Source organism: Mizuhopecten yessoensis, unplaced genomic scaffold (assembly GCF_002113885.1).
Source record: "Mizuhopecten yessoensis strain PY_sf001 unplaced genomic scaffold, ASM211388v2 scaffold10905, whole genome shotgun sequence".
NCBI lineage: Eukaryota > Metazoa > Mollusca > Bivalvia > Pectinida > Pectinidae > Mizuhopecten > Mizuhopecten yessoensis.
Window position 1 is genome coordinate 174,813 of NW_018408780.1, and position 22,901 is coordinate 197,713.

At 35.5% G+C, this 22,901-nt stretch overlaps 2 protein-coding genes across 5 annotated transcripts in view; both read right to left on the reverse strand.

Annotated features, from left to right (window-relative positions):
- Positions 1 to 112, reverse strand: part of LOC110463431 — a 28,501-nt gene extending 28,389 nt beyond the window's left edge. For 2 of the 3 annotated variants that reach the window (XM_021518027.1, XM_021518026.1), the window contains exon 1: positions 47 to 112. Coding sequence is in view for 1 of the 3 variants with exons in the window: in XM_021518028.1 (XP_021373703.1) it covers positions 47 to 48 (2 nt within the window). In the remaining 2 variants the exon portion in view is untranslated. The remainder of the gene's footprint in view (positions 1 to 46) is intronic. The other variant, XM_021518028.1, reaches the window with a different exon arrangement.
- Positions 113 to 6,572: 6,460 nt separating this feature from the next.
- Positions 6,573 to 22,298, reverse strand: LOC110463430 (integrator complex subunit 12-like). 2 transcript variants are annotated; one of them, XM_021518023.1, is made up of 8 exons: positions 22,274 to 22,298; positions 20,627 to 20,768; positions 17,713 to 17,820; positions 17,026 to 17,321; positions 16,324 to 16,390; positions 14,905 to 14,997; positions 13,947 to 14,135; positions 6,573 to 9,599 (listed from the first exon to the last, which is right to left on the reverse strand). In XM_021518023.1, the coding sequence occupies exons 2-8, from the start codon at positions 20,753 to 20,755 to the stop codon at positions 9,108 to 9,110; spliced, it is 1,374 nt and encodes a 457-aa protein (XP_021373698.1). In that variant the 5' UTR covers positions 20,756 to 20,768; positions 22,274 to 22,298; the 3' UTR covers positions 6,573 to 9,107. The 2 variants fall into 2 exon arrangements, with proteins under 2 accessions (XP_021373698.1, XP_021373700.1); XM_021518025.1 differs by lacking the exon at positions 22,274 to 22,298 and adding an exon at positions 22,173 to 22,236.
- Between the last annotated feature and the right edge of the window lie 603 nt (positions 22,299 to 22,901).

A 22,901-nucleotide genomic window follows, 5' to 3' on the forward strand; every position in this document is an offset into this window, starting at 1 on the left:
ACCAAAAATAACTTAATATAGCTACTTTCTTGGTAACTTTACTCACATTTATTGTCTGCACTGTTCTCCTTTCGTTTTATGCGACTTTTTCCTGTAGGATGGGTTTTCCCCAAATTTGCCACTTCCGGTAATAGACTTGCAAAAGTCCAAATCAACTATAATTCCACTATAGTCTCGTTCAACCAGACGCTTGATCACTTGTCTCTGTTGCTCTGTTCGGCCATAGACCTAAATTAACCTTTACTTTAGGTTTCTGCGCAGACAAAAGGAGTTCATTCATGAACAAAACTCCATTTATAACACAATCCGACAGAAGTTTAGATATTGTTTACATTTTTGATACACGTTGGGGTCACTAGTATTAACACGGACTTATAGTATGGTATCGGCAGGAAAAGGTCAAAGTTAAGTAGCCTATCCAAGAACGGCTTTCACTCTTCAGGGTACCACTAAATAAAATAATAATAATTTTGATTGATACCCCGATCGACGTTAATATTCCTGGCAAAGCCCTACGACTTGTTGATCCTGTGTTTTCCTGAAAGTTTTGTGACTGATTGATAGACACTTAGCTGTACTGTTAGACTTATTTTTTTATAAAACGCTATTTTTAAGCAGTTATTTTGAAAATAAAATTGAAGAAAATAAAGGCAATTCTAAAATCCTGTGGAAACAATTTAAGTGCCTGGGATATGAAAGGAGTAAGAAATCAAACCCCAAAACAGCTCTCAATATTAATGGTGTAAACTGTCATGATGACATTACAATAGCCAACCATTTTAACAAATATTTTACTACTGTACTGTTGCTTCTAAATTGGTTGAAAAACTTCCTTTGCATGCAGGTATTTCCCTTTAGCTCAGTGGTACAGCGTCCGACTAGAGCCTGTTGATCGAGGGTTCGATCCCCGGTGGTAGCACACTATTCCCGTTACAAATGGGTGTATGTGGCCCTCCCTGTGGTGACAGGGGGTAATTTAATAGGACCTGGGTTGTGGTGTTCGAGGGTGCCCCCATTAAAAAGTTGGGAGTAGTGTGCCAGAAATTTAATTGTACACAGGATTACGGTCGCCTTCTAGCTTTGAGCCTTTAGCTCAGTGGTACAGCGTCCGACTAGGAACATGGAGATCGAGGGGCTTGATCCCCGGTGGAAGCGCACTATTCTCTATCCTGTTACATAACTATATTGACTTGAGATGTGGGTAGCAAACGTTTTTCCCATCTGAACTGCAAGATATTCCCAAATTAATTTGTGATCCATTTTGGGTACTACCAAAATGCTGTAATTGGCGATGTCAGAGCGTTCTATAAATGTATCTCATTTAAGCCCTGTGAGAGTGCTAAATCTGTCTGTAAAACACATATCGATATGAATAACGATGAATACTACAAATGATGGATAGAAGAGACATAGGTTTGATGAGAGTGACATATTTAAGTGGTTATAATATAATAGGGTATTGGAGGGTTGCATTGTGATGACTTTTGTTAAATGTATCTGGGTGGTAAGAGTTGAGATCATAATATGCTGTACAATAACTGAAATACTAAGAACTTCTTCAAAATGTCAGTGGTCCTCTCCAGACAAAATTATGAAGGATCGTTATGAAGGAGAACTACCCCAACCACAAGCGTACGAGGTGTGGCGAATGCTCAACTTCATCAGAGCCGACAAACGTAACCACTGTGTATGGACAAGGGCTATAAGACTTTCAGTCGTGTAGAGAGATACTTTCCCGTTACCTGTTTCTGTAGTGATTGGACGGTTGACCTAGGTAAAGATGTGCTAAAAACAGTTGATTTAAGGTTCTAACAACCCCTTTCTCTGGAGGGAAGAGTGAACTCATTTAGCAGCCTGTGTGTGTGGGTGAGTGGGTGTGTGTGTGGGTGAGTGTGTGTGGGTGAGTGTGTGTGTGTGGGTGTGTGTGTGGGTGAGTGTGTGGGTGTGTGGGTGAGTGTGTGTGTGTGTGGGTGAGTGGGTGTGTGTGTGGGTGAGTGTGTGGGTGTGTGGGTGAGTGTGTGTGTGTGTGGGTGAGTGGGTGTGTGTGGGTGAGTGTGGGGGGGGGGCTCTTGTTCTGATACTGACACAGAATTCTATATTAATTTTGTCTGACCAGTTCACATATTTAACAGGAAAGTTTTACAAAATTTAAACATTCTGATCTTACAGCATTTAACACAAATTATGATGTACCTACATGTATTTCAGTGATCCAAAAGGTTGTTTTTTTCCTGCTGGAAAAAGCAAAGTCCATTACTTAATGACAGCATTGTCACTTTTTTAATTCCTTTTATTGTTAATTTGTAACATTTGTTTTTCTATAGGTAATGAATTGTATCCGGAGCTACCCGACTTTGAGAAGAAGAACCCCATGATGTCAATACATGTTACTATAGAGGAGATGAAACAGAAATACACCCGTATGAAAAAGGCTTTTTGGTCTAATGGACAATTTGAGGTTAATGTAGAATCCAAAGATGGACACAGAATACCGATGCTAAATCTCTCATCCAATGGTGTGACTAATACAAAACTATAATGATGTACCGTTAAGACACACATGTGTAATATATACCTACACATGTATCTGGATATATTTATGTATGAAGACAACCTATTTATTGATATACCTATTATGTATAAGAGTTGATTTTGTTTCATGATTTACTATGTTATAATTTAGATATCTGGAATGGATATGTGAGTTATGAGGTATTGTAAAAAGAACGTATCAAGGCCTTAAACAATGCATTGGTCTCGACAGCACACAATACATTCACAAGGAATTCAAGTTATGACACCATTGAAGAGATTGACAGTGAACATTATACAGAAATTACTTTACTTCATGATGATTAAAATAATGCAATCGTCATGGCATACTAATTAAATGACCAGTTGGTGTGTTGAAATGATGTAACTGTGGTTTGTGTGCGATTCCAGTGTATTTGGTGTGTGACATCGGTGTTGTTGGTGTGTGGCATCAGTGTTGTTGGTGTGTGACATCAGTGTTGTTTGTATGTGACACCAGTGTTGTTGGTGTGTGGCATCAGTGTTGTTGGTGTGTGACACCAGTGTTGTTTGTATGTGACACCAGTGTTATTGGTGTATGACACCAGTGTTGTTGGTGTGTGACATCGGTGTTGTTGGTGTGTGGCATCAGTGGTGTTGGTGTGTGGCATCAGTGTTGCTTGTGTGTGACACCAGTGTTGTTGGTGTGTGACACCAGTGTTGTTGGTGTGTGACATCAGTGTTGTATTATGTGACACTAGTGTTGTTGGTGTGTGACATCAGTGTTGATGGTGTGTGACATCAGTGTTGTATGTATGTGACACCAGTGTTGTTGGTGTGTGACATCAGTGTTGATGTTGTGTGACATCAGTGTTGTATTATGTGACACTAGTGTTGTTGGTGTGTGACACCAGTGGTGTTTGTATGTGACACCAGTGTTATTGGTGTGTGACTCCAGTGTTGTTGGTGTGTGACATCAGTGTTGATGTTGTGTGACATCAGTGTTGTATTATGTGACACTAGTGTTGTTGGTGTGTGACACCAGTGGTGTTTGTATGTGACACCAGTGTTATTGGTGTGTGACTCCAGTGTTGTTGGTGTGTGACATCGGTGTTGTTGGTGTGTGGCCTCCGTGGTGTTGGTGTGTGGCATCAGTGTTGCTTGTTTGTGACACCAGTGTTGTTGGTGTGTGATATCAGTGTTCTTGGTGTGTGACATCAGTCTTGTTTGTATGTGACACCAGTGTTATTGGTGTGTGACTCCAGTGTTGTTGGTGTGTGACATCAGTGTTGATGTTGTGTGACATCAGTGTTGTATTATGTGACACTAGTGTTGTTGGTGTGTGACATCAGTGTTGATGTTGTGTGACATCAGTGTTGTATTATGTGACACTAGTGTTGTTGGTGTGTAACACCAGTGTTGTTGGTATTTGACATCAGTGTTGTTGGTGTGTGACATCAGTGTTGTATTATGTGACACTAGTGTTGTTGGTGTGTGACACCAGTGTTGTTTGTGTGGGGCATCAGTGTTGTTGGTGTGTGACGCCAGTGTTGTTGGTATGTGACATCAGTGTTGTTGGTGTAGGGCATCAGTGTTGTTGGTGTGTGACATCAGTGTTGTATTATGTGACACTAGTGTTGTTGGTGTGTGACACCAGTGGTGTTTGTATGTGACACCAGTGTTATTGGTGTATGACACCAGTGTTGTTGGTGTGTGACATCAGTATTGTTGGTGTGTGGCATCAGTGTTGTTTGTGTGTGGCTTCAGTGTTGCTTGTGTGTGACACCAGTGTTGTTGGTGTGTGACATCAGTGTTGATGGTGTGTGACATCAGTGTTGTATTATGTGACACTAGTGTTGTTGGTGTGTGACACCAGTGTTGTTTGTGTGGGGCATCAGTGTTGTTTGTATGTGACACCAGTGTATTTGATATATGACACCAGTGGTGTATGTGACACCAGTGTATTTGATATATGACACCAGTGGTGTATGTGACACAGGTGTTGTTGGTTTGTGACACCAGTATCAGTGTTGCTGGTGTGTGGCATCAGTGTTGCTTGTGTGTGACTCCAGTGTTGTTGGTGTGTGACATCAGTATTGTTGGTGTGTGGCATCAGTGTTGTTTGGGTGTGGCATCAGTGTTGCTTGTGTGTGACACCAGTGGTGTTGGTGTGTGACATCAGTGTTGTTTGTATGTGTCTCCAGTTTTGTTGGTATGTGACATCAGTGTTGTTGGTGTAGGGCATCAGTGTTGTTGGCGTGTGACATCAGTCTTGTTTGTATGTGACACCAGTGTTGTTTGTATGTGACACCAGTGTTTTTGGTATATGACACCAGTGGTGTATGTGACACAAGTGTATTTGGTATATGACACCAGTGGTGTATGTGACACAAGTGTATTTTATATATGACACCAGTGGTGTATGTGACACAAGTGTATTTTATATATGACACCAGTGGTGTATGTGGCACAAGTGTATTTGATATATGACACCAGTGGTGTATGTGACACAAGTGCTTTCTTTGTTTGATTTCAAACTAATTATTCAGCAAAATACAAACATGTCAGATTCCAATAAAAACAGATTATGTGACACTAGTGTTGTTGGTGTATGACATCAGTGTTGTTTGTAGGTGACACCAGTGTTGTTGGTTTGTGACACCAATGTTGTTTGTATGTGACACCAGTGTTTTTGGTATATGACACCAGTGGTGTATGTGACACAAGTGTATTTTATATATGACACCAGTGGTGTATGTGGCACAAGTGTATTTGATATATGACACCAGTGGTGTATGTGGCACAAGTGTATTTGATATATGACACCAGTGGTGTATGTGACACAAGTGTATTTTATATATGACACCAGTGGTGTATGTGACACCAGTGTTTTTGGTATATGACACCAGTGGTGTATGTGACACAAGTGTATTTGGTATATGACACCAGTGGTGTATGTGACACAAGTGTATTTGGTATATGACACCAGTGGTGTATGTGACACAAGTGTATTTTATATATGACACCAGTGGTGTATGTGACACAAGTGTATTTGATATATGACACCAGTGGTGTATGTGGCACAAGTGTATTTGATATATGACACCAGTGGTGTATGTGACACAAGTGTATTTTATATATGACACCAGTGGTGTATGTGGCACAAGTGTATTTGATATATGACACCAGTGGTGTATGTGACACAAGTGTATTTGGTATATGACACCAGTGGTGTATGTGACACAAGTGTATTTTATATATGACACCAGTGGTGTATGTGACACAAGTGTATTTTATATATGACACCAGTGGTGTATGTGACACAAGTGTATTTTATATATGACACCAGTGGTGTATGTGACACCAGTGTTTTTGGTATATGACACCAGTGGTGTATGTGACACCAGTGTATTTGATATATGACACCAGTGGTGTATGTGGCACAAGTGTATTTGATATATGACACCAGTGGTGGATGGGACACCAGTGTATTTGATATATGACACCAGTGGTGGATGGGACACCAGTGTATTTGATATATGACACCAGTGGTGGATGGGACACCAGTGTATTTGATATATGACACCAGTGGTGGATGGGACACCAGTGTATTTGATATATGACACCAGTGGCGTATGTGACACAAGTGTTTTCTTTGTTTGATTTCATTTGTGTGTGGCATCAGTGTTGCTTGGGTGTGACACCAGTGTTGTTGGGGTGTGACATCAGGGTTGATGGTGTGTGACATCAGTGTTGTATTATGTGACACTAGTGTTGTTGGTGTATGACATCAGTGTTGTTTGTAGGTGACACCAGTGTTGTTGGTTTGTGACACCAATGTTGTTTGTATGTGACACCAGTGTTTTTGGTATATGACACCAGTGGTGTATGTGACACAAGTGTATTTTATATATGACACCAGTGGTGTATGTGGCACAAGTGTATTTGATATATGACACCAGTGGTGTATGTGACACAAGTGTTTTCTTTGTTTGATTTCAAACTAATTATTCAGCAAAATACAAACATGTCAGATTCCAATAAAAACAGATACACAGCCCTCTTTTGTTGTCGTTATTCTTTATTTATTTTTGACTGGAAACTGTCAGCATCACTTGTCAATGTTGCTTCTTATGTATTTTTCCTCACATGATGAATATCAACAAACATGTCTGCATCAATTTAATTAATCCTACGTCTTACTTGAAGGTAGGCCTTTAACAACCTTTAACAATGTACAATTTTATAATTAACAACACTTCGGTGCAGTGTTATGCCTATTTAAAAAGCTGCCCTGAGGTTCGGTATCATTCACCAAGATATTCCTAGTAATCATGGCAAAATATTCCAATTAAACTAGTATTGCAAATAAGATTGCAGGGAGTTGGCCAGACCCAGAAGTATCTGCATATATCTAAATCTACCTGCTCGGTAATGGTATATATTCTTATAGATTGAGGATCAATTTTTTCATGTAATGACTCAGGGCCTTATTTAGTCTCTAAGGATGGGGGCAGACACATAGAACAATTCTGGTAGCATGGTAACTTTTCTTCATGCCTAGCAATTATATATCTGATTATGGGTTGGTGATCTAAACTTGTTTCCATGGTAAGACCTACGAAACCTTATGCAAATCCTAGAAGTAAAGTGTTTTTGTCCCTTCTATTCGGGGAATGTATAAATGGCAATCTTTAACTGTTTCCATATTAAGTTCCTTGGGATATGGCCAATTTTGTTATCACGATTGTGCTAGGTTCTTTATCCCAGCAAATCTATATATGGTCTGGGGTTGGGATGCCAACAATTTCAAAGTTAAGAGCCAGAAACTAAGTCACGAGAGGTGGGACCAGACCTCAGGCCAATCTTGGTAGCATATCTGTATTCAAACTTTAATGCACAGCCGGATGGCATTTTCAATGAATTCATATACATGACGTCAGCTTACCTAAGACAGAGTTGTCTACCTGATGGTGTGGGAAAAAAACATTTTTTTTCTCGGCGCGACTAAGTAGCGGAAGCAAGACTAAGGTGTTGCTTTTCAGGCAGCGGCGTCAACATTAAGAAAGTATAAGTGCAAGACCAACCAATCTTGCACCATAGATGATGCAGCATCTTAGGTAGTACATCTCGACCCATGCATTAAATGCTGGATGTGGCCTACCTTTCATGGACCATTGACTTTGTCAGCATCTCCATCAACATTAAATTTTTGCGTTTAAGTAAGTTTCTCTGATATGTGCATTGATGGTCAAAGCAGGGCACAGGCGAGACCTATCAATCCAAATGACTTGTTATTTGTTGAAAAGACACATAGAGTTCAGCTGATATGTATATACATATATAAACTACAAAAGTTGATGGGATTAAACACCTGTTGGTGTCTGCCAGGTAACTTGATGGTTTTTTAGCCTTTCAAAGTTTCTTGAATAAAAAGCAATAAAATGTCAAAAATAAGTAATGTTTCATGAAAACCTGATCTTCAGTATGTTTTGTCAGAATACTGTCCATCTTATAATGCAAATGCAAATGCAAAAATACAATCATAATTATATCTTGAAAATATCTTGTCACTAAAATATATAAATAGATGATTTACTTGTGATGGAAATTTAGAAAGAGCTAAGATTAGATTTCCATGCTAATGGCCAAAAAAAACAGAATACTGGAATATTATGGATGCTACATGTAGCTTCAAAGATAAAAGATACACTTGTTATGGGTATGTTATGTTTAAAATAGATATGTTCATGTTGCCCTTTGATTTTTGGAGTATAGAACTGTTTTTTGAAACTTAATGAGAACTTGATTGATAAGGACTGCAGACTAGCTGTGTATATTGCTGTAATTTCACATAATTGATTAGGACTGCAGACTTGCTGTGTATATTGCTGTAATTTTATATGGCCACATGACTTAATGTTTTACCCAAAGTTACCTTACAAAGAAATTCTTGTTTGTATCATATCTGAATTTGTTATTGATACTTAATGCAATTTTATTAGAAAATATATGTGAAATACTTAAAATATTTGATTTGACATGTGAAATAGAAGCAATAAACAGCCCTGTTTGGGATCATTTGATTTTTATTTTTTTATTAGAATACTGTTTAATGTTTAAATTTCCGATGCAATGCTAAATACTCCAATAGTCATTACCCCTGTGTCTGTTTTTATAGATGATGATAAAACAATATTGTTTTAAAGATGCATGAAAAAATAATGGCTATACAGTCTATTAAGAAGTTAACAACTGAAGCACATGTTTGAAAAGAAAAGAAACAAAAATGACACATCACAGCATTTTACAATATTTAACATCATATTGATCCAATGCATGTATAACCTACAAAAAGATGTAGTTTTATTGAAACATTCTGTATCTGTGCACATAAGCTTTGAGAGTGACCTTGACTTTTAGGTTATGTGACAAAGGTCATCAGTCCACATATACATTACAGGAGAGCTGTAAGTCATACATAGTGAGTCTGAACCTAGGGAACTACCTAACATTGTTTAGGTAAATAATGGCCCAGGTCCTTTGTGTATATCTACTCCAAATTCTCTTTTATACTTCATGTTACATCTAGTTTCTCATCTTAAAGAAGAACGTTTCTCCTGCAGCTTTGCTGCTGCTTTCTTTTTCATCATCTGTAATCGCTTGTCAGCGTTGACTGCAGAACTGGATCCTCCTGAACTCTGCTTGCTGCTAGCACTACTGCTGCTATTTCCACTACCAGTACTGCTGGACGAACTCGACTTAGAGCTCGACTTCACAGGGTCCGCTTTGGTTGGTAAGTTTTTAAATATGTCTACACCAAGTTTGATACCACCTGGCTTAACTGCAGACTCGGAGGTCTTGCTCTTGCTTGAAGTTTTCTCCGAGTGGTCATGTTTAGAACTAGTTTTAGAAGGCTCTGATTTCACTGTGGACTTGGAGGAAGATTCTGATCGACTACTGCTACTACTGCTGCTGGTCATTGATTTACCTTGATCACTTTTTCCAGAAAGATTGGCTGCCAGACTAGCCAGGCCACTCAGCGGCCGATTTCCAGAGCTGCTGGTTTGTTCCTTGGAGCTTGATGACTGCACCAAAAGGAAAGAAAACAGACTATGTAAACTATTCACTAAATGCCTCTTTTACTTTAAGACAAAACTGTTACAGACTATGATATTTACCCTACTCACAAACTCTTACAAACTTTGATATCTGGACTACCTTGTTAATCACAAATAATTACAAACTTTGATGTCTGGACTACATTGTTTATCACAAATAATTACAAACTTTGGTGTCTGGACTACTTTGTTTTTCACAAGTAATTACAAACTTTGATATCTGGACTACTTTGTTTTTCAGAAGTAATTACAAACTTTGATATCTGGACTACTTTGTTTATCACAAGTAATTACAAACTTTGATATCTGGACTACTTTGTTTATCACAAATAATTATAAACTTTTATATCTGGACTACTTTGTTTTCAGAAGTAATTACAAACTTTGATATCTGGACTACTTTGTTTATCACAAATAATTACAAACTTTGATGTCTGGACTACCTTGTTAATCACAAATAATTAAAAACTTTGATATCTGGACTACTTTGTTTATCACAAATAATTACAAACATTGATGTCTGGACTACCTTGTTTTTCACAAGTAATTACAAACTTTGATATCTGGACTACTTTGTTTTCAGAAGTAATTACAAACTTTGATATCTGGACTACTTTGTTTATCACAAATAATTACAAACTTTGATGTCTGGACTACCTTGTTTATCACAAATAATTACAAACTTTGATATCTGGACTACTTTGTTTATCACAAATAATTACAAACTTTGATGTCTGGACTACCTTGTTTATCACAAATAATTACAAACTTTGATGTCTGGACTACCTTGTTTATCACAAATAATTACAAACTTTGATGTCTGGACTACCTTGTTTATCACAAATAATTACAAACTTTGATGTCTGGACTACCTTGTTTATCACAAATAATTACAAACTTTGATGTCTGGACTACCTTGTTTATCACAAATAATTACAAACTTTGATGTCTGGACTACCTTGTTTATCACAAATAATTACAAACTTTGATGTCTGGACTACCTTGTTTATCACAAATAATTACAAACTTTGATGTCTGGACTACCTTGTTTATCACAAATAATTACAAACTTTGATGTCTGGACTACCTTGTTTATCACAAATAATTACAAACTTTGATGTCTGGACTACCTTGTTTATCACAAATAATTACAAACTTTGATGTCTGGACTACCTTGTTTATCACAAATAATTACAAACTTTGATGTCTGGACTACCTTGTTTATCACAAATAATTACAAACTTTGATGTCTGGACTACCTTGTTTATCACAAATAATTACAAACTTTGATGTCTGGACTACCTTGTTTATCACAAATAATTACAAACTTTGATGTCTGGACTACCTTGTTTATCACAAATAATTACAAACTTTGATGTCTGGACTACCTTGTTTATCACAAATAATTACAAACTTTGATGTCTGGACTACCTTGTTTATCACAAATAATTACAAACTTTGATGTCTGGACTACCTTGTTTATCACAAATAATTACAAACTTTGATGTCTGGACTACCTTGTTTATCACAAATAATTACAAACTTTGATGTCTGGACTACCTTGTTTATCACAAATAATTACAAACTTTGATGTCTGGACTACCTTGTTTATCACAAATAATTACAAACTTTGATGTCTGGACTACCTTGTTTATCACAAATAATTACAAACTTTGATGTCTGGACTACCTTGTTTATCACAAATAATTACAAACTTTGATGTCTGGACTACCTTGTTTATCACAAATAATTACAAACTTTGATGTCTGGACTACCTTGTTTATCACAAATAATTACAAACTTTGATGTCTGGACTACCTTGTTTATCACAAATAATTACAAACTTTGATGTCTGGACTACCTTGTTTATCACAAATAATTACAAACTTTGATGTCTGGACTACCTTGTTTATCACAAATAATTACAAACTTTGATGTCTGGACTACCTTGTTTATCACAAATAATTACAAACTTTGATGTCTGGACTACCTTGTTTATCACAAATAATTACAAACTTTGATGTCTGGACTACCTTGTTTATCACAAATAATTACAAACTTTGATGTCTGGACTACCTTGTTAATCACAAATAATTACAAACTTTGATGTCTGGACTACTTTGTTTATCACAAATAATTACAAACTTTGATGTCTGGACTACCTTGTTTATCACAAATAATTACAAACTTTGATGTCTGGACTACCTTGTTTATCACAAATAATTACAAACTTTGATGTCTGGACTACCTTGTTTATCACAAATAATTACAAACTTTGATGTCTGGACTACCTTGTTTATCACAAATAATTACAAACTTTGATGTCTGGACTACCTTGTTTATCACAAATAATTACAAACTTTGATGTCTGGACTACCTTGTTTATCACAAATAATTACAAACTTTGATGTCTGGACTACCTTGTTTATCACAAATAATTACAAACTTTGATGTCTGGACTACCTTGTTTATCACAAATAATTACAAACTTTGATGTCTGGACTACCTTGTTTATCACAAATAATTACAAACTTTGATGTCTGGACTACCTTGTTTATCACAAATAATTACAAACTTTGATGTCTGGACTACCTTGTTTATCACAAATAATTACAAACTTTGATGTCTGGACTACCTTGTTTATCACAAATAATTACAAACAAATAATTACAAACTTTGATATCTGGACTACTTTGTTTATAACAAATAATTACAAACTTTGATATCTGGACTACCTTGTTTATCACAAATAATTACAAACAAATAATTACAAACTTTGATATCTGGACTACTTTGTTTATACCAAATAATTACAAACTTTGATATCTGGACTACTTTGTTTAGCTCAAATAATTACAAACTTTGATGTCTGGACTACCTTGTTAATCACAAATAATTACAAACTTTGATGTCTGGACTACCTTGTTAATCACAAATAATTACAAACTTTGATGTCTGGACTACCTTGTTAATCACAAATAATTACAAACTTTGATGTCTGAACTACCTTGTTTATCACAAATAATTACAAACAAATAATTACAAACTTTGATATCTGGACTACTTTGTTTATCACAAGTAATACAAACTTTGATGTCTGGACTACTTTGTGTATCACAAATAATTACAAACTTTGATGTCTGAACTACCTTGTTTATCACAAATAATTACAAACAAATAATTACAAACTTTGATATCTGGACTTCTTTGTTTATCAGAAATAATTACAAACTTTGATGTCTGGACTACCTTGTTAATCACAAATAATTACAAACTTTGATATCTGGACTTCTTTGTTTATCAGAAATAATTACAAACTTTGATGTCTGGACTACTTTGTGTATCACAAATAATTACAAACTTTGATGTCTGGACTACTTTGTTTATAACAAATAATTACAAACTTTGATATCTGGACTACTTTGTTTATACCAAATAATTACAAACTTTGATATCTGGACTACTTTGTTTAGCTCAAATAATTACAAACTTTGATGTCTGGACTACATTGTTTATCACAAATAATTACAAACTTTGATGTATGGACTACTTTGTTTATCACAAATAATTACAAACATTGATATCTGGAGTAAAATAATTACAAACATTAATATCTGGAGTAAAATAATTGCAAACATTGATATCTGGAGTAAAATAATTACAAACATTGATATCTGGAGTAAAATAATTACAAACATTGATATCTGGACTTCTTTGTTTTTCACAAACTATTACAAACTCAGTTTGGTCTTATAATGCAAACATTCTTTTTTTTGGAATTTTCTGGGTTCCTATTGGCTAAGGTCAATACATTAGACAACGCTAGATTGATTTCAATATCTTCCAAAAAGAATTTAAAAGACATATCAAATGATAAACTTTACTTGTTTTTGTGTACATTTTTCTGAACCCAACTATAAAGAGCTTATACAAGTTACTCCCCTTCCTTTCCTTGTCCTTAACTGAGTAATAAGCCAAGAACCTAAAATATCCCATCAAAGGGCACAGAACTTGGGACAAAATCTGATGCTTGCCAAGGTTTTTGAGCCCAAATTTCAATTTGTATGTAACCAATGGTGATATCTTTCCATCCAAACTTTCTTACATCCCTTAATAATTTATTTACTCCAGATGTGTAGCTGCCATGAAGTGGCAAAATATCAACTTCTTCAATTTTGAACCAATTTCAGAATTATCCACACCATCATAAAGAGTGCATCACATTAATTGTGGCTTAAACTTCAAATAATAAATAACACAGCAATAAAAGTAGACAAAATTCTTGAACTGAAGTGATTGGGTAGCACCACTGACCTTTGCCTCGACCCTGCGGAAGCTGAAGAGAGTTGAAGGGTCAGGCTTTATACTCTTGCTGCTGGAACTGCTACTGCTACCCGAGGTGCTGAGACTAGATGTCTCCTTAGAGGAGGACAGCATGGAGGAGGAGGAGGAAGATGATGACGATGATGATGACTTGCCCTTAACCGTCTTGGAGGCGGATGCCTGGATAATCAGAAGTACAATATAATAATAATGGGCAATCTAATCCATACCTAATTCTATGGTTGAATGAGATATTGATATACATCGAGTTAAAACACATAAAGCTTCCAAGTGCCAGAGTTATAGTTCTGAGTTTGTGCTATCTTTCTTTTGCCTCCTTCAATAACCACAAAAAAAACATAAGCATGTGACAACATTGCCATGTCTGTTTAACATTTACTTGGGAACAATGCAGATCATGAAAATACCACACACAACATCTATAATAGCCTGAGTTTCCTCTGGCCCTAACACCAGACTTGACACACCAGACATCTATCTGCCAAAATGTCTAAGCCTGGTGTTAGTGCCAGAGGAAACTTGGGCTACATCTATAATTACAGTATCTTCCCTAAGGACAGTACTGCATCACCAAATACACAAAAGAGCCCACCATCNCCCCCCCCAACTTCCCTTTTAAATGTAGTAACAAAGTTGTCTCTGTTTAAATTATGGAACATTTCCATTTAATGTACTACCCTGTGAAAAAGGTATCCATTGCAAAAGAGGAAAATTAGTCATTAATGAACAATATTTTTCTTTAACAAGTGCATTAGTAATTCTTTTCTTTCATTCATCATATGTATCTATGACCATGCAATAATGTAAATAATGAATAACTATACACATTGAAATGTCATGCTGTGACGCCGCCCATCCCTACCCCACCTCCGCCGTGTAACAACCAATTCCATTAGCCATCCGGTCCATCCACAGATTTTAGACTTACCATTTTCTTCATGGTCTTGGTACATCTGGTACAGTACCATACAAACCGCGGGTCGTTGACATCCTGTTCTGTCACTGGGGGTTTGTGGCACTCCTGTAACAGTCACAGAAATGTGGCCATCATATATTGTGCCACACCGATGTGACATATACAAATGTACTATTTTGTGATAGCTATATAATGCAAGAAAAGCACTGTTTTTTTCCTTGTCAACAGGTCCTTACAATAGCCCTTGTTATCATTATTCTCTCTTGTATTTTCACATTAATAAACAAAAAAAATACAGTTTCTGATATTATCATCACAATTTCTCTTATTTGTTTCTATAAAACCTCTTTTTTTTGCAATTAAAATTTGTTAAAGTTCAACAATTTTGCATTGATAATTTGTTAAAGTTCAACAATTTTGCAATATAAATTTGTGAAAGTTTACTCATACAGTAGAGATATTTCTCTTTGCAAACCATAAGATGGAAGCAGGCACATGAAATTTAAATTAATGAGTTTCACTATTATTTTTTTAATAGATTCCCTGCAAAATCATCTCTCACTATAACCAGTCTGTCAAGGTGACTATTTTGTTTTTTGTATCAATGATTACAAATGACAAAAGTTATATAAAAACATTGGTTGAAGCATGTCTTAGATTCCCATCGACTAGGTTTGTACAAGCCTGATCATACACTCCTGAAATATATCAACTTGGAAAGATTTGTGTATATATTTAACCAACTTTCATTAGACCTAGTTTTTAGTATCCCCCAAAATGGCAATAAAAATTTGATTTTTTTTTTATTTCATCACAAGAAAACACATATCTCTAACAGTTGGTTTCATATCGGGTTTGATATATATTGTAGTGTAAATTTAACAGAGAAACCTGCAAAGACCTATATATGTAAATCTTAGATTTTTTTTTCTTATGCTTTCTACTTTGTTAAGAATTTATTGGGTGGTCGCGTGGTGCAGTGGATAGCGCACTTGTCTTTCACCAAGGCTGCCAGGGTTCGATTCCCCGATCAGTGAAAAGGTATGGGGACATGGGGTCACCTGCCCGACCACGTGGGTTTTCTCCGAGTTCTCCGGTTTCCTCCCATACAAAGACCCCTGCACGCTAACAGCCGGGCCAACAAGAGTGATTAATATAAATTGAATAACTTGTTTCACAATTGTTGTAAACTAAATAAAGTTTATAATAAGAATTTATTATATTTCAACATTTTTTAGAAATGTTTTTCCCCTAACAGTATTATTTGTCAAGATAACCTGCTTGCATTGATTATAGCTCTTTCTGAATCCCATCTCGGAGTATACCTATTAAGTGTTAGTGACAAGTGACAAACTTCACCACTAGTAATATTGTCACATCCTCAATCTGAAGGTTAAAAAACAGTAATGAAATACTGATGAAGGCACCAACCTGATGGTACAGGTTATGACATTCCTGACATTCCACAAGCTGATTTCCAGATGTCACATCAAAGCCTCTGCAAGTATAAACACATTATGAAACTGCTCCCCTCTACCTGACACCTTCTCTGGCAAAGATGCAAAATTCAAAGAAATAAAAACATCTGGTTTAGTCTTCTAAGACATATTTTTTTAAATGAAAGTTCTAAGAAGATTTTTTTTCAGCATTTTTGAATTTGTTAATTTCTCTTAAGTTTTCTGATAAAAATAACTTAGTTTTTCTTTTTCTTAATCTATGAAAATCCAACACATACAATGGTATGTATTTCATATGCAATTTCATGGGGTTTTTGTTATAAAAGAAAATAATTATTGTAATAAAGACAAATACAATAAAAAATAAATTACATTAACCTGATGTTGAGAAAATTTATGTATTAACAAATTGATATACTGCAATAAAACACCATTTGCAGGACACTTAATATTTAAAAAAAGACCCATTCTCATTTTGATATTTGATATTCTTCATCTATCAGGCATCAGCTTTTTTTCACCTGTAAGTAAAACATAAAAGAGAAAAGACCCAAACAACATTACCATACAAAATGTTTCTGAAACTGTAGAAAACATGAACATTTTAAATTTATATTACAAATGATGGAAAATGCCAAACACCAACTCTCTCTACAAACATCCTACTTAAACTTACTTGCACACAACACAAGCAATTCCCAGATCAAATGCAAAGTCATCTGCATCAATACTCTTTTCTTCATCCTCACTGTCATCTGATTTTTCTTGTCGCTCCTTTTCCTCTTTCTCTATCTTTGCCTTTCTCTCTACTTCCTTCCTCCTCTCTTTATCACGGTCCTTCGATGACTTCTCCTCTTTTCTCGTCTCTTGAGGTGGTTCTTCCTCCTTCACCTTTATTACAGTTTGTGGTGCCTCATGGCGTGCTTTCTTCACTGGAACCTGCTCTGATGAATCTGACAACTCTTTCTTCAGCTAATATAAAAAGACAAGAAAAATTATACTACAGGAAAACAAGATAAGGTTGTGATTATATATAAGCCTCACTTCTTGCTCTTTCTTTTTCCCACTCTTTTCTCCCTCCCTGTTTATTTCTTTCTCTCTCCCTTGCTCCTTCCCTCCATAAATCTTTCTGTCTTCCACTCTCTTCTCCTGTTCCTCCTTTCTTCCCTCTCTTTTTATCCCTCTCTCTTTCCCTCCCAACACGTTTCTCTCTCCCCCAACCCCCTCTTTCTCTCTCTCTCTCTCTCTGAATCTCTGCATCCCCTTTCCTTCCATCTGTCTGTTTTTCTCATTCATTTTATATCACTATTCCATCTGTCTGTTTTTCTCATTCATTTTATATCACTATCATATATATATTTACCTTGTCCAGTGATCTCTTCTCAGATTCTCTCTTTTTTAACTTTTCTTCATCTTGGTGTTTCGGTGTAGATTTATTTGAAGTCTTGGATTCTGATGCAAGTGATGCTGACTGTGAACATACAACACATGCTGATATCTTCCGTCAACGTCAAACTAGCTGTAATCATTGGCCTGATCAGGACAAAAGTTTGTGTCTTTTACATAGTCAATTCCTATCTAATCAAAATGATATCTTCACATCGCTCCCTTTAACTGATACATATATGCAACATATATATAATTTTAATTAGATGGAGTCAATTCAAACTAGCTGTAAACATTATGACAAAAGTTGATGTCTTTTACTCAGTCAAACTGACTAAACATATTAAAACAATATTTTCTGTCTTGTTTTCTCATGTATTCAGTCAAACTGACTGTCATAATTGTTGAACTCATTAACAGTGTTAGTCCAAATTATTCTGACATTTTATCGACTTTTTTCATATCGGTCTGTTGACGACATATCGGTCTGTCGACGACAGACCGATATGAAAAAAGTTGATAAAACGTCAGAATAATTCGGACTATAACAGTGTGTAACTTTGCATGGACTTTATCTCTAAAATCCAAAATATTTATTGTTTATGTTACTTGGAGTGATGTACCCTTGTTAGCTAATGCCACTGGTATAAAATGACCTCACAATAATTGTCTGTTACAGACAAGAAATGCATTAGAACAGAGGCCAGGATTTGAACCAACAAAAAACACATGACATCTTCACTTAACCAAATGCTACATGTATGTCGAAAGCTAACATAAAATAATGTTATAGTGTGTCAAAAGATGTATTGGCCTTCATTTAAATATGATCAAAAAATTCATCTCGTTGCATAGCAATCATACCAATAAACAGAAAAGAAATATATATATAGATCAAAATGAGATTCATCAGTTTGGTATGAATAATAAATGGTTTTAAGCCAGTTTTGAACACAAAATGTAATTAAAAACTTTAGATGTTGGCTTTCGAAAACATCTGATTCCTTTGTGAAAGAGTTTAAAAGTACCTTAGTATTTAAGAATAGATTCAAATTCAATACAGTAGCGTGTAATGTACCTAGTTCTTAACAAGCTCATTAACTTGTCACAATACAGTAACGTGGAATGTACCTAGTTCTTAACAAGCTAATTAACTTGTCACAATACAGTAACTTGTAATGTACCTAGTTCTTAACAAGCTCATGAACTTGTCACAATACAGTAACGTGGAATGTACCTAGTTCTTAACAAGCTCATTCACTTGTCACAATACAGTAACGTGGAATGTACCTAGTTCTTAACAAGCTCATTCACTTGTCACAATACAGTAACGTGGAATGTACCTAGTTCTTAACAAGCTAATTAACTTGTCACAATACAGTAACGGGTAATGTACCTAGTTCTTAACAAGCTCATGAACTTGTCACAATACAGTAACGTTTAATGTACCTAGTTCTTAACAAGGTCATTAACTTGTCACAATACAGTCACGTGTAATGTACCTAGTTCTTAAGAAGCTCATTAACTTGTCACAATAGAGTAACGTGTAATGTACCGAGTTCTAAACAAGCTCATTAACTTGTCTCAATACAGTAACGTGTAATGTACCTAATTCTTAACAAGCTCATTAACTTGTGACAATACAGTAACGTGTAATGTAACTAGTTCTTAACAAGCTCATTAACTTGACACAATACAGTAACGTGTAATGTACCTAGTTCTAAACAAGCTCATTAACTTGTCACAAAACAGTAACGTGTAATGTACCTAGTTCTGAACAAGCTCATTAACTTGTCACACTACAGTAACGTGTAATGCACCTCGTTCTTAACAAGCTCATTAACTTGTCACAAAACAGTAACGTGTAATGTACCTAGTTCTGAACAAGCTCATTAACTTGTCACACTACAGTAACGTGTAATGCACCTCGTTCTTAACAAGCTCATTAACTTGTCACAATTCAGTAACGTGTAATGTACCTAGTTCTGAACAAGCTCATTAACTTGTCACAATAGAGTAACGTGTAATGTACCGAGTTCTAAACAAGCTCATTAACTTGTCACAAAACAGTAACGTGTAATGTACCTAGTTCTAAACAAGCTCATTAACTTGTCACAAAACAGTAACGTGTAATGTACCTAGTTCTTAACAAGCTAATTAACTTGTCACAATACAGTAACGTTTAATGTACCTAGTTCTTAACAAGCTCATGAACTTGTCACAATACAGTAACGTGGAATGTACCTAGTTCTTAACAAGCTCATGAACTTGTCACAATACAGTAACGTTTAATGTACCTAGTTCTTAACAAGATCATTAACTTGTCACAATACAGTAACGGGTAATGTACCTAGTTCTTAACAAGCTCATGAACTTGTCACAATACAGTAACGTGGAATGTACCTAGTTCTTAACAAGCTAATTAACTTGTCACAATACAGTAACGTTTAATGTACCTAGTTCTTAACAAGCTAATTAACTTGTCACAATACAGTAACTTGTAATGTACCTAGTTCTTAACAAGCTCATGAACTTGTCACAATACAGTAACGTTTAATGTACCTAGTTCTTAACAAGCTCATGAACTTGTCACAATACAGTAACGTGGAATGTACCTAGTTCTTAACAAGCTCATTAACTTGTCACAATTCAGTTACTAACACTGCAGTCACATAATATCAGATTATCTCATGGTTTAAAAACAATGCAATTTTAAAGTAAAAGTTTTTAAACAAGAAACTTGTACTTAATAGTGATATATATATATATATTGAACAGCATAACATTGTGTCCTTCAGTTATTTGATCCAGATTAAGCTAGGAAGAGGTTCTAAAATACAGCATAAATACAACAATCCTTATATCAGCTATATACTCTATCATAGTAATACCTTTTGACCTTTCCTCTGTGCAATAGCATCATCCAACAATTGGCACAGTTGATCAGCTGAGTCTCGGCTTTTTGAGTGCAGTAGTTTCAATGCCTTCACAAACACAGGATCAAGTTCTACTGCAGCCATTTGTACTGGATTTCTAAAACAAATGCTTCATTACATCAAAACTTCCACTAAAAAGTGCCAACGCTAACCTAATATCTTGTTAAAGTATATAATTAGGAAACACTTAAATAATTTACAATTTTCAATTTTAATAAGGGATGACAGTCTTTTGGTTAAAAAACACAATCATTAGGTTCCTCCTTGTCAGATAAAAACTACAAAAATGTAAAAGCCTGTCATCTTTTCCCTCCTTCTCACTGCTGTGATGTGACGACAAGATGCCACCAATGTAACCATGAAGTAGTCAGAACAAATCGCAGTACATGTACAATTCCCAGTCGGTGACAAGGAAGGCGAGATACGGGGACTTAGATAACCTAATTCTGTGCTATAACATAAGAGGCCGCTAGTCGGCGCTTTTTCTATTGGATATGATTTTGCCGACTGCGACGTGCCTGTCAAAAGTAGCTCGCCGTGTAAACCTCTAACACTGTTAGAGTACCACAGATACAGTACTGTTTACCTCTTCGTCGGCAACGTTGTTAGCCTGAAGTAGCTAATATAGGCGCAACATGGTTCGGTAACCAGGTCCAGTACATTCTGCCAATTGAGCTATATAGCTGTAAAGACCTATAATAGCTCTATTGACCTATCTGAAATAGGTCTTTTGAGCTATTTTCAAGTGATTTTCTTTTTTAAGGAAATCGAAATAAAGTCGCATTTAAAAGAAGATTGTATCATCAGGTTTATAACAAAAGACATTAAATATAAGTATTCTTTTTAAAAAATAATGATGTAAAATAATTGAAAAATTTACATTTATGAAAAATGAAAATAAACATCTAACTGTATGCTCTTTGTAGTCAACATTACCATAAACCTTATTGTTTTGTGGCACTTTGCTTTAGTTTAATGAAATTTGAAATCTGAGAAAATATAGCTCAATACAGCTATAATTTATAGGTATATCGGCAGAGTGTACTGGACCTGGTAACATACTGTTAACTAGCCTAGCTAGGCCTCGTCTGTCAATATTCATTATCATTATATCCAAGGCAAGCACCTGTGCTGCAACTGTCAACAGTCATATTGCTAGCCTGAGTTTCATCAGACTAACATTTCTGAAAAAAATAACTTCTAAATGGCAGAAGTCATTTTTTCCTCGAACAACAACAGAGTGGAATAACCTACCAGAAGACCTCGTCAAAATGCAAGAACTTAAAAGCTTCAAGACAGCACTACAAACTGAAACAATATAAAATATAAGTGCCCTCCTCCAACCCTGGAATTTATACTCAAATTTGAGGTCTTCCAGTAATATACAGATACAGATACAGAGAAGTCTGGTGTCAGGGGAAACTCGGACTAGCATATTTTGGACTTTTCGTGACATATCACCACATCTGTTAACATAATTTAAAAGAAACATTATACATACTAATGAATATAATTTCTAACCCATATCGAAAAAACAAACAAACTAAAATAATGCTGTAAATCATGCAGATCAACATTCATAGCACATTTCAAGGTACTTACCGGAAGTACCAATGATGATATACTAAATAACTCGGAATTGGGAAAGGCTTTTCCGGAATAAGGATTTTATATATTATTTTGCATTTTTTATGACAATAGATAATATAATGATCAATTTGATAATTTTGAAGCTTTAACCTGAGCTATGATCTTCGTAACGTCAACTGCACTCATTACAACCATATCAGCAAAAATACAGTAATCTCGAGTTAACTGGACAAGTGCTCGGGTTCTGGAATATAACGTTACTTTTATTTTGTATGCGATATATATTTAGGAACTTGCAATACGTAAACAGATAATATTATATATTTTCTAGAACCCAATTATTTATTACCACAGTGATGTTCGATGCCTTAATATATCACATATATTCCAGAACCTGAGCACCAGTGCTTAACACTGGAAAATACTTAAGTTTTATGTCTCTCCAACAATAAATTGTGTACTTCCTCCTTAAATGATTATGTCGAATCTGGCATTCAGAACTTTGTCTTTGAGTGATCAAGAAAACAAATGGAGCAGGCCTACATAAGAAAAGTTATTTATCTAGGCCTACCCAATTTTTTTTTTATTAATGTGCAAATTCTTTACATGAAGTCGTTTTTGAGAAAACGACATATTGGCA